Raw genomic sequence first — 13,374 nt, forward strand, 5'->3', positions numbered from 1 at the left:
GCTCCTGCTCGCGCTCTCCGGCTCGGCATTGTGGCCAGCGAGCCGGCGCGGGGGGCACGCGCGCTCCCTCGCTCCCTTCTCCCGCCGGCCGCTGCCCCGCTGACCACTCGCTTCCCGGCCGCTTTGTGTCCGCCCAGCCCAGCCCAGCCGAGCCGGGGCCGGGGCCGGGGGCGCGGCGCGGCGCGGCTCGGGGGACGGCACGGCACGGCACGGTCGAGCCATGCCCAGCTCCTTGTTCGCGGAGCTGGAGCGCAACGGCAACGGGGGCGGCGGGGGCGGCGGCGGCGGCGGGGAGACCCTGGACGACCAGCGGGCGTTGCAGCTCGCGCTCGACCAGCTCTCCCTGCTCGGGCTGGACAGTGACGAGGGCGCCGCGCTCTACGACAGCGAGCCGCGCAAGAAGAGCGTGAACATGACCGAGTGCGTCCCGGTGCCCAGCTCCGAGCACGTCGCGGAGATCGTGGGGCGGCAAGGTGGGCTCCCGGCTGGAGGGGCTCGGGGGTGGGAGGTGCGGAGAGAAGGCTGGAGCAGCAGCCGCCGGAGGAAGAGAGGGAGGAGGAGGAGGAGGAGGAGGAGGAGGAGGAAGAGGAGGAGGAGGAGGAGGAGGAGGAGGAAGAGGCAGAGGCAGAGGCGCGAGGGGCCAGCGCTCCAGACAAAGAAAGTGCAGGCAGGCTGGCCCGGGGCGCCGCGCCTGGGCCGGGCCGGGCCGCCTCGGTGGCTGCTGGAAGCACCGCCTGCTGCCCCCGTGCCCCCCACCGCGCCCACCCCCAGGGAAAGGGGATTTAAACGCTGGTGTCTGGGGGAGGGGTGCTCGGGAGGAGGAGGAGGAGGAAGAGAAGGAGGAGGAGGAGGAGAGGTTTCTCCTGCACGGTGGAACACAACGCCAGCCAGCCAGCCAGCCACCGGCAGGGAACAATGAGGCTCGGCATAAACCCCCCCCCATGTCTCCCCTTCGCACCCGGAGTGGCCACCCAGGCTTTGCCGGTCCCTTGTGGTGGGTGTCGTGTCCCCAGGGACATCAGCTCCCCGCTGACTTATTTTTGGGGGGTGTGGGTCGGTGCAGGGGTTGGGCTCTGGGTGACTGCGGGTGGAACCCGCTTCTCAAACCCAGGCGAGACAAGGCAAGGCGAGGCGAGGCGAGGTGAGGTTCCTGAAGGGTCCACGAGGGTACCGCCCCCTTTCCGCCCAGCCCATCGTATGTCCCGCTGCCCCCCACCTCCCTGGACACGCCACGGTGGCCCTAAGATAATGGGCGTCTCTCTCTCTCCCTCTCTCTCTCCCCCCTCTCTTTTTCTCTCTCCCCCTCTCTCCTTTCTCTCTCCCCTCTCCACTCTCCTCTCTCTTCCCTCTACATCCCTCTCTCCCTCACTGTCTCTTCTCCCACCCCCCTGCACCCCTCTGGCTCCCAGGTTGTAAAATCAAAGCGCTGCGAGCAAAAACCAACACTTACATCAAGACCCCCGTGCGTGGGGAGGAACCTGTCTTTGTTGTGACGGGGAGGAAGGAAGATGTGGCCATGGCCCGCAGGGAGATCATCTCAGCTGCCGAGCATTTCTCTATGATCCGCGCCTCCCGGAACAAGAACACGGCACTCAACGGCTCAGTGCCAGGGCCCCCCAACCTGCCGGGACAGACCACCATCCAGGTGCGTGTGCCCTACCGCGTGGTAGGGCTGGTAGTGGGACCCAAGGGCGCCACCATCAAGCGTATCCAGCAGCAGACACACACATACATTGTGACACCCAGCCGCGACAAGGAGCCTGTGTTCGAGGTGACCGGCATGCCCGAGAATGTGGACCGCGCTCGGGAGGAGATCGAGGCCCACATCGCCCTGCGGACAGGTGGCATCGTGGAGCTCACCGACGAGAACGACTTCCATGCCAACGGCACGGACGTGGGCTTCGAGCTGCACCACCATGGCACGGGCACCGCCGGCCCAGGCAGCCTGTGGAGCAAACCCACGCCCACCCCGGGCCGCAAGCCCCTTGCCAGCTTCCGCAACGACAGCTCCAGCTCGCTGGGCAGCGCCTCCGCTGACTCCTACTTTAGTGGCAGTGCCAATGCCACCCCGCGCCTGACGGACTACAGCCCCCCCAGCCCGGCACTCAGCTTTGCTCAGGGGGACACCCACGGCTATACCTACCCCCCTGGGGACGCCACGGCACCCTCGCCCCCTGATGCGGTAGGTGCCGCCACGGAGCTGCCAGCACCAGCCTTCGACCCGGCTCCCGCACCCCCTGCCGGGGCGCTGCCACCGCTGCTCTGGGCCCAGTTTGAGCGATCCCCGGGGGGTGGCCCCGCTGCACCCGTGGCCTCGTCCTGCTCCTCCTCTGCATCATCTTCGTCCTCCGTGGTCTTTCCAGGGGGCAGCACTAGCGCACCTCCCAATGCCAACCTGGGGCTGCTGGTACACCGGCGGCTGCACCCTGGTGCCAGCTGCCCTCGCCTGTCGCCACCGCCACCACCACCTCCACTGCACATGGCCCCGGGGGCCGGCGAGCACCACCTAGCCCGGAGGGTGCGCAGTGACCCAGGTGGCGGGGGCCTGGCCTATGCCGCTTATGCCAACGGCAGCGCTGGCACACAGCCTGGAGACACGTCTGGCTCATCATCCTCATCTGCCTCTTCTTCCTCCTCTTCCTCCTCCTCCTCCTCTTCCTCCTCCTCTTCGTCCGGGCTGCGCCGCAAGGGCAGCCGCGACTGCTCCGTGTGCTTCGAGAGTGAAGTGATCGCGGCGCTGGTGCCCTGTGGACACAACCTCTTCTGCATGGAGTGTGCCAACCGCATCTGCGAGAAGAGCCAGCCCGAGTGCCCCGCGTGCCATGCAGCCGTCACTCAGGCCATCCGCATCTTCTCCTGAAGCCACAAGCCCTGGTCCCCCAACATACCCCGCCTGCTGCACCTCGCTGTGCCCTGACGCTCCTCATCCAGCCCCAGGTTTGGGCTTTTGCTGCAGGCTATGGCCCAGGAGACCACTCTCTGACTGTCCCCAGTGGGCAGCTTCCCCTGAAGAGGCCCCATTTCTCCAAGGACTAGGAGGAGGAGGACCAGGAGCGCCCAGCGTGTCCCCGGGCAGGTCCCTGCTGCCGCCTGTGCGCTCCAGCGCCTGAACAAAGGATCCTGCCGCGAAATGTTAGTGGAAGGACCACGGAGTTCCTGGGAAGCCCAGGCTACTGCAGCTTTATTAATGGAAAAGAAACTGTAACATATCTCTTATATATGAAAAAAGAAAAGTAAAGGGGGGGAAACATTTCAAAGTTTTAAAAGAGAAATTGCATTAATACAGATTGAAGTATTTTATTCTTTTTTGACTTGAAAAATTATATTTCATATCGCAAAGATGTTTACAAGTATTTTAATTTAAGTTCAGTGAACTTTTTTGTAGCTGGGTTAAATCTTTTTATTTTAGTATGGCCTTATGGCACAGAACACTGTATTATTTTAATAACCACACAATCGTGACAGAATTACAAACCAGAAAATGTGTCATGTTTCAAACAGGATTCTGTTGGGATGGGGATTTTATAGGTGCAGACAAATCTAGCTCTGATTCAGCCAACATATTTTCTATTTGGTGATACAAAGCATATTTTATTCTATATTACTACAACCCCCCAAAAACATAACCATGTCAAAAGGAACTCTTGAGCTTTTTAACATTTGTATAAACAGAAATTCAGTGCAAGTTAGCAGAATTCTGTTGCACCACATTCTAGTTTTAGTATTTCTATTTTAATACATTTGTTTATCACTTGTTTCTGTATATGTAGGTGACGTTACTTGAGCTTAAATGTACTTTACTGAGCAAAGTTTAAAAAAAACAAAGTATATTTTATTTTATGATAAAGGGTCTTTAACCTCATGGTCAAATACTAATATTATATTTGCTGAGACAAGATTTGAAATTGTATCAAGAGTTTTATTTTTCTGACATTTAAAGGTCTACATAATAAAGGTAAAAATTAAGTAATGGTGCTACTTCATTTTTTTAAGTATTTCTATATAAATAAAATATTGGAGAAAATCTACTCTGTGGTGGCTCCATTTCTTGCTTCAGCTTCTTAAATTAAGTCTTGGGCCTTGTGGGCCCAGGGCCAGGGGTCTGTGGGCAGGTCTGTGACCTTGGGGTCTGCAGGAGAACATGGCCAGACAGTGTATCCAGTATCTCAGTCCCTGAATCTTGGACAGAGAGCAGGCCTGAACTGTGGGCCTGTCACTCTTGGGGGTCCAAGAAAACATTTGTTTTCTGTTAAATGAGACGAAAACCCCAAGGCTCGCTCTCTCTCTCTCTCTCTCTCTCTCTCTCTCTCTCTCTCTCTCTCTCTCTCTCTCTCTCTCTCCCCTCCCTCCCCTCCTCTCTCCTCTTTCTCCCCATCCCCCCTCAATATTTAGGCCCAACCTATCACTTTCACCTAAAATACCCATAAAGTCACATCAAAAATAAGTGGTAGGGCTGGAGAGATAGCACAGTGGTAGGTGTTTGCCTTGCACAAGGCCAACCTAGGACTGACCCGGTTTGATTCCTGGCATCCCATATGGTCCCCTAAGCCTGCCAGGAACGACTTCTGAGCGCAGAGCCAGGAGTAACCCCTAAGCATTGCCGGGTGTGCCCCCTCAAAAAATAAGGCAAAAAAATAAGTGGTAGGCCAGAGCGATAGCACAGCAGGGAGGGTGTTGGCCTTGCACCCAGCTGGCCCAGGTTCGATCCCTGGCATCCCATAGGGTCCCCTAAGCCTGCCAGGAGTGATCCCTGATTGCAGAGCCAGGGGTAAGCCCTGAGTACCCCCAGGTGGGCCTCAAAACCAAAAATTAGAAAAAAGTGAGAATACAGACATTGCAGAGGAAGCCAGAAACTGACTCCTTCCTACCCACATGCCCCATAGGGTCTGACTGCCAGTCCTGGGGTTGGGGGCAGATTGCTCCCTCTCCCGGGTCTTCCTTACTGATTCTCTGGTTGAGTTTTTGCTTGCTCATGGCAGATTCACCTGCTTTCTGGATAGGCACCTGGTTTGAGACCTGAGCCTGGGCCTGGGACTGCACTGCAGCACTGGAGGCTGGAGAGGACTGGGTTTGGGTGGGGAACTCCTCATGACAGGATCCAGGGGCTCCTGCCCAAGGCCTAGCCTGTCACCCATTGCTTGGTCTTGTTGACAAAAGAGAATGCACATTTTGGGGTGGGGGAGAAGCAGTGCCACTAAGGAGGGAATTTCTTGATGTCTCCCACTCCATAGTGCTGCAGGGGAGCTGAAGGGATCATATGGGGCCATGGCTGGGGATAGGAACACCGAGAGGGAGATGAGGACAGGCTCAGGTGGGAAAGGAGGGCTTGGAGTGGGGGTGTGGATCATAACCAGTTGCATCCAGAAGTCTCCTTCAGGACCCTAGGCCCGACCTTTGTCTCCAGTAAGGGATAGATGTGAGGTGCCTTTCCCCGGGGCACAGGGAGAGGGACCCCAATGTTAGCCTGGCACTAAGTGGGGTTGGTACAGGGCACACACAGAGGGTCTGGCCAGACCGTCCAGGAGGCTCCCTGACCCAATGCACTGGCAGGGCCCCGAAGCCCCTGTGAGACTGCCCAGAGGAACCCCCAGACCTCAACCAAACCTTGATCCTTCAGGGCTCAAGCGGCAGAGTCGGGGCTCTCCTGAACCAGACTGTGGGCAAAGGGTACCCGCGTTCTGGACTACAGGGAGAGGGGGTGTGTTTCCCAGATCTGTTTCCTAGACTTTTGTGGGGGGAGGGAGGCCATTCATGGTGATGCTCAGGGGACCCTCTGAGGTGCTGGGCATGGAACCTCAGGGTCTGTGCAAGGCCTGCATCCTTGTGGTATGCTCCCATCTCAGAGGCAGCTTCTACCCCTGCTGGAATCAGGGGTTGAATCACCCTTGACTTCTGAGAAGGCCTTCCCAACCCGCAAAGTGCCCTTTCCCTTGGGGCCCCCCACTCATCACCTGAGCCTTTCCTCTGTGGACTTTCTGTGGCTTTCCTCTGTGGACTCCTGACTGTCCTGGGAAGGTATACTATTGAGAAGTTACTTCAAGGTTGGGCTGACCTGGTGCTTGGGCTGACCTAGGCTCTGCAGTGAATATTTGCTCCTGTGGAGGTGCCGGGGTTGGTGTAGAGGCAGAGCGAACCTTGGTTGGCATAAGCATAAGACCCTTGGGGAGGGGGGTGTCACTCCCACCCTGGTGCTAGTGCCCCTCACAGCTCTCTGACTTCAGAAGGAGCCTTGGGTCCGAGGGATGTTAGTTCCAAGTGTTAGTTCTGAAGGCGTGTTTGTTCCAAGGGAGCCTTGCTTCTGAGGGAGTGAGGGAGTGCCAGTTGGAAACAAGAACACTGTTGCACAGTCCTGGTGCTGATAACACAGGGCAACATTTCCCGTGTCCATATTTGTTCCCCATCATCATGGGATAATGGGTCAGCAGACTCCAGAACTTTCTTTGCAATCATAGCAGAGATGCTGGAGAGCCGTGATAGTTCTGCATTGAGAAAAATAGTTTGGAATTAGAAAACCCGTTTGCAAACTCGGGGATTGTGAGTGTCGCTGTGAGGCTGGAAGCAGGTCCGTGAGGGGACATGAAGAGGGTCCTGCAGCCCTTTGTGCCCTCATGGGCGACCTGGGCACTATATGTGCTGTGTGTGTGTGTGTATTGTGTGTGTGTGTGTGTGTGTGTGCGCGCGCGCGCACACGCATGCACATTCGAGTGCTTGCTGTGTGTTTACTGGGTGCTGTGTGCGATGTGTCCCCAGTATGCATCCATAGCACATGTGGTCTGTGTGGTCTGGTGTGTATATGTGACACGTCCCCAAGACACAGTCTGTGTAGTATGTCTGTGCTGTATCCCAGTGCAAGTGCATATAGTATGTGTTGGCATGTAATGGTGGTGCTGTGCATGTCCCCACTGTGTGCATGTGCCGGAGTATGCCCCACACATACAGGAATAGCCATGGCCAGCCCCTTGCAGGCATCCCGCATGCCGGCTATCCTGGCTGCCGGGCCTTGATGAGCAGATTGAGCGATAATTTTAGGTTCTAAACGAGTCTGGGCCCCTTGTCATGTGGTGTCAGAAGCAGCTGGTGTTGCCTTGGCAACTTCAGACTCCAAGTGCTGCTTTGGGTACAACTTGGGGTCATGTGACGAGCTCTGTAACCAGGAAGAAAGCAGAATTTTCCTTCCTGCCCCCAGAACAAACTCAGACCCCTGAGCAAGCTGGATGTGGAGGTCTCAGTGTCTGAATCCAGGTTGGTAGGATCCTCTACCCATTGAGAGTGGAGTCAGTGGATCTGTGCGGAGGAGACGCACTGTCTGCCCACTGTCCTTACTCTGCTGGAATGTGGGGGGCAGAGTTGGCTCTTCCTCAGGGGCCCACAGCTGGCAGGGATGACTCCCCACCCCACCTCACTGTTGAGTTCCCTCAGGACCAGCTTTGGAGTTGCTCGAAGGATGAACCACGGAGTGTTTGTTGCCATCTGAAAGCGGCCCCAAAAAGCATCTTTGAAAAATAGATCAAACCCAAAAGATCAAAGTTACATAAGCCTGTTTAGCTCTGCAGGAAACTTCCTTTGTGTTGAAGATCAGAGTCTCTGGACATCCACACCCACACAAACATACATATATAGACATGGGCATGCACAGATACACAGAGACACACAGACATACTTAGAGACACACAGACACAGATTTGGGCACGCACAGACAGAGATACACACAGACACACAGACATGCACAGACACACATAGACACGCGCAGACGACACACTCAGACATGGGCACATATAGGTGCCTCCTTCACCTTCCCGAAACCCTCATCCTAGACACAAAGGTTAGTGGGCCTCACAGCCCTGGGAGTCGAGGACTGGTGGGAGAAAAAGTGGGTGCGTGGATGGCTTGGGCATGCTGACAGGGTCGCAGTCAGGGGGTGGCCTGTTCCTTGTCTGGGATCTTAACAGGCTGTTCCCCATCCCCAGTCCTCTTGTCCCCTTGTCCACCTGAATTTGGTGCCGCAGCCCTGGCCCATCAGGCTGATCCTGCAATTAAGGCGGGTAGCCACTAGGTGGCAGCAGTATCTCAGTCTTGCAACTCTCCACCCCAATGCCACACACTCCCTGCTCCTTGACCCCAAATGCTGCCCCAGTATGTCCTGCTTACAACCCAGTCACTCTGGGTTCTTTGCAGCCGCCAGGAGTCAGAAGTGTGGTGCCCAGTATTAAGAGTGAACGTGTGCATTTCCCTGAAGGGTTGCTTTCTACAGGGCTCCTGGGGGCCAAGGAGTAGGACTGAGAGCTCCCCGTATGCTCAGCCATGCAGAACCCATCCATCCGTCATACACTATCAGACTAAGCCCAATGTAACAGGTTCTTTCTTTCTCTTTATTCTTCTTCTTTTTCTGGTTTTTGGGCCACATAAGCTGTGCTCAGGGCCGACTCCTCTGCTCAGAAATTACTTCTAGTGCCACTCCAGACCCTATAGGCTCCGGGGATAGAAGGCAAGTGTGCAAGGCAAATGCCCTCCCCACTGTGCTGTTGCTCCTGTCCAGATTTCTTGTTCATCTTTCCTGAGTACTCCCTGGGCTCACCTATAGATAGTATTATTGATTTCTGTGCTTAGGAGACAGGGTGGGCCACGTTCCTTCCTTTGTAAATCAGAAATACTGAATAAAGGTAGAAGAAGCTGGGCTATCTCCCCATGAGACTCTCTCTCTCTCTCTCTCTCTCTCACTCACTCACTCACTCTCAGCAGCTCTGACCCAGTGTCCAGACACCCTGCCACAGCCCCAGATTATGTCCCCAACACAGCCTGTGTCCACTCTCCCATCCCATATTCAAAGGGAAAGCTGCAACCTTGGGTAGGTGTATTACTCCTCCAGACTATGGACAGCCCTCCATCTCCATCCTCTGCCCTCCACCTGGGTCTCTGCAGGCCAGGCCCATCCCAGTGGAATGTGTTGGGTGGTGACACTAGGCAAGCTGGGTTTTGCTCAGCTGCCTGGTTCCTAAATCCTCCAGGAGCTGCTGTATGATGAGCCCACAGAAACCCCTCAGAGAGGAAGTCAGGGTGCTGTCCTGCAGATGCCCTGCATCCTTGAGCAGCTAGTGCCCCCCAAAGGCAGCAGAAGGCCGCAGTCCTGGCACAGGCTGGGGCAGGGGAGGAAGGACCCTGCACTCAGCTGGCCACTAGCCTGAACCTACTGCATGGGACTGCTGGTCCTGGTGGCAGATTCAGCTCAGGACCCAGAGGGTGGAGACAAGACCTGAGGTGTGGCTGAGGCGGAAGGTAACATGATCCCTGAGGAGACACTCGGTGACAGCCCAGCACTCAGTTGACTGAATCACACAGAAAGTGGGGTGCACATCACTATTGAGGAAATTAAAATGGTAATCAAATGTCTGCCCAAAAACAAAAGCCCAGGCCCAGATGAATTCACTAATGAAGTCTTTCAAACCTTTCAAGAGGAACTACTACCAATCTTTGCCAGGCTCTTTCATGAAACTAAAAAAATTGGGACACTTCCAAATAGTTTTTATGAAGCCAACATCACCTTGATACCAAAACCAGATAGAGATGCTGCCAAAAAAGAAAATTACAGACCAATATCCCTAATAAACACAGATGCAAAGATCCTCAATAAAATTCTGGCAAATAGGATCCAATGCCTCATCAAGGTCATTCACCATGATCAAGTTGGTTTCATTCCAGGAATGCAAGGATGGTTTAACATCCATAAATCAATCAACATAATACACAATATCAACAAGAAAAATAAAAACCATATGATCATATCAATAGATGCAGAGAAAGCATTTGATAAGGTCTAACACCCATTCTTGATAAAGACAAGATGGGAATAAAAAGAACTTTTTCAATATAGTTAAGTCCATCTACCACAAACCAATGTCAAATATTATTATCAATGGAGAAAAACTAAGCCTTTCCTCTAAAATCTGGTACAAGATGAGGCTGTCCTCTCTCACCACTCCTATTTAGCATAGTACTGTAAGTACTTGTTATAGCAATTAGGCAAGAAAAAGATATCAAGGACATCCAGATAGGAAAGAGGTCAAGCTCTCACTATTTGCAAATGACATGATACTATATTTAGAAAACCCTAAAGATTCTACCAAAAAGTTTCTAGGAACAACAGATTCATATATCAAAGTGTCAGGCTACAAAATTAACACACAAAAATCAATGGCCTTCTTATACAACAATAATAATAGAGAAGAAATGGACATTAAAAAAAACAACCCCATTCACATTAGTGTCACACAAACTCAAATATCTTAGAGTCAACATAGCTAAAGACATGAAGGACATATACAAAGAAAGCTACAAAATCCTGCTTCAAGAAATAAGAGAGGACAGACAGAAATGGAAACACATACCTATTGAAGAACAGTCCTGGATGGGGCTGGATGTTGGTGAGATGAATGGATAGGGGCCTTTCTCCTCCAGCCTGAGCCACTCTTCTGCAGTTCTCTAGAGCCAGAGGGTCTTAGCGTTTCGATGAGGAAAAGACTTACAGCAATCAGGTTTCATGAGACATCAGCTTTATTCAAGGTCCTAGCCACCTAGGCTAACCATTTAAGCATGCCTATTTCAGCTGCCCTATATTCTTAACATGTTTTTTCTCCCTCAACCTGTTAGCTCTCTCTTGCTGAATCTCTCTCCAAACTTGAATCAGTTCCCTTCCTGCCCCCTCAGGCAATCCTTTTGATACCTACCAAAGACCCCTCCCAGAAATGAGCAGGTCTTACCATCAGGTAAGTTACATAGGAAGATGGAGGGGTTGACACTACCCTGCTCATGAATTGTCAGAATCAGCATTATTAAAATGGCAATACTCCCGAAAGCATTGTACAGATTTAACGCGATCCCTCTAAAGATACCCATGACATTCTTCAAAGAAGTGGATCAAACACTTCTGAAATTCATTTGGAACAATAAACACCCTAGAATAGCTAAAGAAATCCTTGGGAAAGGAATATGGGAGGCATTACTTTCCCCAATTTTAAATTGTACTACAAAGTAATAGTTATCAAAACAGCATGGTATTGGAATAAAGACAGATCCTCAGATCAGTGGAATAGGCTTGAGTATTCAGAGAATGTTTCCCAGACATACAATCATTTAATTTTTGATAAAGGAACAAGAAATCCTAAATGGAGCAAGGAAAGCCTCTTCAACAAGTGGTGTTGGCACACTTGCAAAAAAGCAAACTCAGACCCCCAGCTAACACCATGTACAAAGGTAAAATCCAAATGGATTAAAGACCTTGATATCAGGCCTGAAACCATAAGGTATATAGAACAACACATAGGTAAAACACTTCATGACATTGAAACTAAAGGCATCTTCAAGGAGGAAACAAGTGGAAGCAGAGATAAACAGATGGGACTATATTAAGCAGAGAAGCTTCTGCACCTCAAAGGAAATAGTGCCTAGGATACAAGAGCCACTCACTGAAGGGGAGAAATTATTTACCCAATACCCATCAGATAAGGGGCTAATATCCAAAATATACAAAGCACTGACTGAACTTTACAAGAAAAAAACATTTAATACCATCAAAAAATGGGGAGAAGAAATGAACAGACACTTTGTCAAAGAAGAAATACAAATGGCCAAAAGACACATAAAAAATGCTTCACATCACTAATCATCAGGGAGATGCAAATCAAAACAAATATGAGGTAGCCTCTCACACCACAGAGATTGGTGCACATCACAAAGAATGATAACAAGCATTGCTGGTGGGGATGTGGAGAGAAAGGAACTCTTACTTACTGCTGGTGAGAATGCAGCCTTTATGGCAAACAATATGGAGATTCCTCAAAAAACTGGAAATTGAGCTCCCATTTGACCCAACTATTCCACTTCATTCAAAAATTCCTTCCTCACATTTATATTCATTGTAGCACTATTTACAATAGCCAGACTCTGGAAACAATCAACAATCAACAGTGGAATGGCTAAAGAAACTGTGGTACATATACACAATGGAATATTATGCAGCTGTCAGGAGAAATGAAGTCATGAAATTTTCCTATACGTGGATGTACATGGAATCTATTATGCTGAGTGAAATAAGTCAGAGGGAGAGAGATAGACACAGAATAGTTTCACTCATTTATGGGTTGTTGTTTTTTTTTCTTAGAAAAAGTAAAAGACATTATTGTAATAATCCCAGAGACAATAGAGTTAAGGGCCAGAAGGACAGGCTCACGATATGAAGCTCACCACAAAGAGCAGTGAATACTGTTAGGGAAATAACTACACCAGCAACTAGCATGACAATGTTAATGAATGAGCGAAGTAGAATGCCTGTCGTGAATACAGGCAGGGGAGGAGGAGGAGGAGGGAGATGGGGGCATTGGTGGTGGGAATGTTGCACCAGTGAAGGGGGTGTTCTGTTTATGACTGAAACCCAGCTACAATCATGCTTGTAATTATGGTGCTTAAATAAATATTTTATTTTTTAAAAGTTTTAAAGAAAATAAAGCGGGGGGGGCAGCATTTTTGTACACATTCATATACCACGAATCCCCACACACTCTCACCACTCATACACACAATAGTCCACTCACACCAGACACACACACACATTCACACTATGGTGTCCAGAGTCACACACACTTATCACACATTAGAGTCCAATTCATATCACCACTCATAATCTGCAGTCACACCACACACACAAGCACACCATAGTCTATATTCACATCACACACTCAGACTTACACCACAGTCACACCACGCATCACACACGCACACATTCACACACTATAGTCTACACTCACACCACACACTCTCACAGACTCATTTTCATTTATGTCAGTCATGCATACTCACACCACACACTCAAATACATGCGCCATAATTACCACACACACATATCAACACCTACTCATATGTTGGAGCGACCAGTTTTCATTCTGTGCTCAGGAGACAGGGTGGACCACGTTCATTCCCTTGTAATCAGAAATACTGGATAAAGGTAGAAGCTGGGCTGTCTCCCCATGAATGCTCTTTCTATCTCTCTCTATCTCTATCTGTCTCTCAGTAGAGATCATTCTTCTTTATTTGTGCTTGTCACTCATGGACTGAAAGGACCTCTGAATTGGTCCCTTACCCTACCTGTTCTCTACCCAAGGGAGTGGTCTTTCTCTTCCCAATAAAAACTTCGGGTTTCAGGGAGAAGCTGCTTGCTTGCGGTTTCGTTTTCCACACTAGTCTACCTGCCTGCTGATACGTTTTGCTGTTGAGCTGAAATCTTGTGGTTGAATTTTCCTGAACCTATTTTATTCTCTTTAATCGTGCATGGATTATTTCACGTGTTGGTGTTTGCTTCCAGGCCCACACTCCCCAATCCCTTGG

General features: G+C 51.2%; 1 protein-coding gene across 1 annotated transcript; it reads left to right on the forward strand.

Annotated features, from left to right (window-relative positions):
* Window positions 1-220: 220 nt before the first annotated feature.
* On the forward strand, window positions 221-3,615 carry MEX3B (mex-3 RNA binding family member B). Its single transcript, XM_049783255.1, has 2 exons — window positions 221-473; window positions 1,410-3,615. Exons 1-2 carry the CDS (start codon window positions 221-223, stop codon window positions 2,858-2,860), a joined length of 1,704 nt encoding a protein of 567 aa, XP_049639212.1. The 3' UTR covers window positions 2,861-3,615.
* The last annotated feature ends 9,759 nt before the right edge of the window (window positions 3,616-13,374 follow it).

Source organism: Suncus etruscus, chromosome 11 (genome assembly GCF_024139225.1).
Source record: "Suncus etruscus isolate mSunEtr1 chromosome 11, mSunEtr1.pri.cur, whole genome shotgun sequence".
In the NCBI taxonomy this organism is placed as follows: Eukaryota; Metazoa; Chordata; class Mammalia; order Eulipotyphla; family Soricidae; genus Suncus; species Suncus etruscus.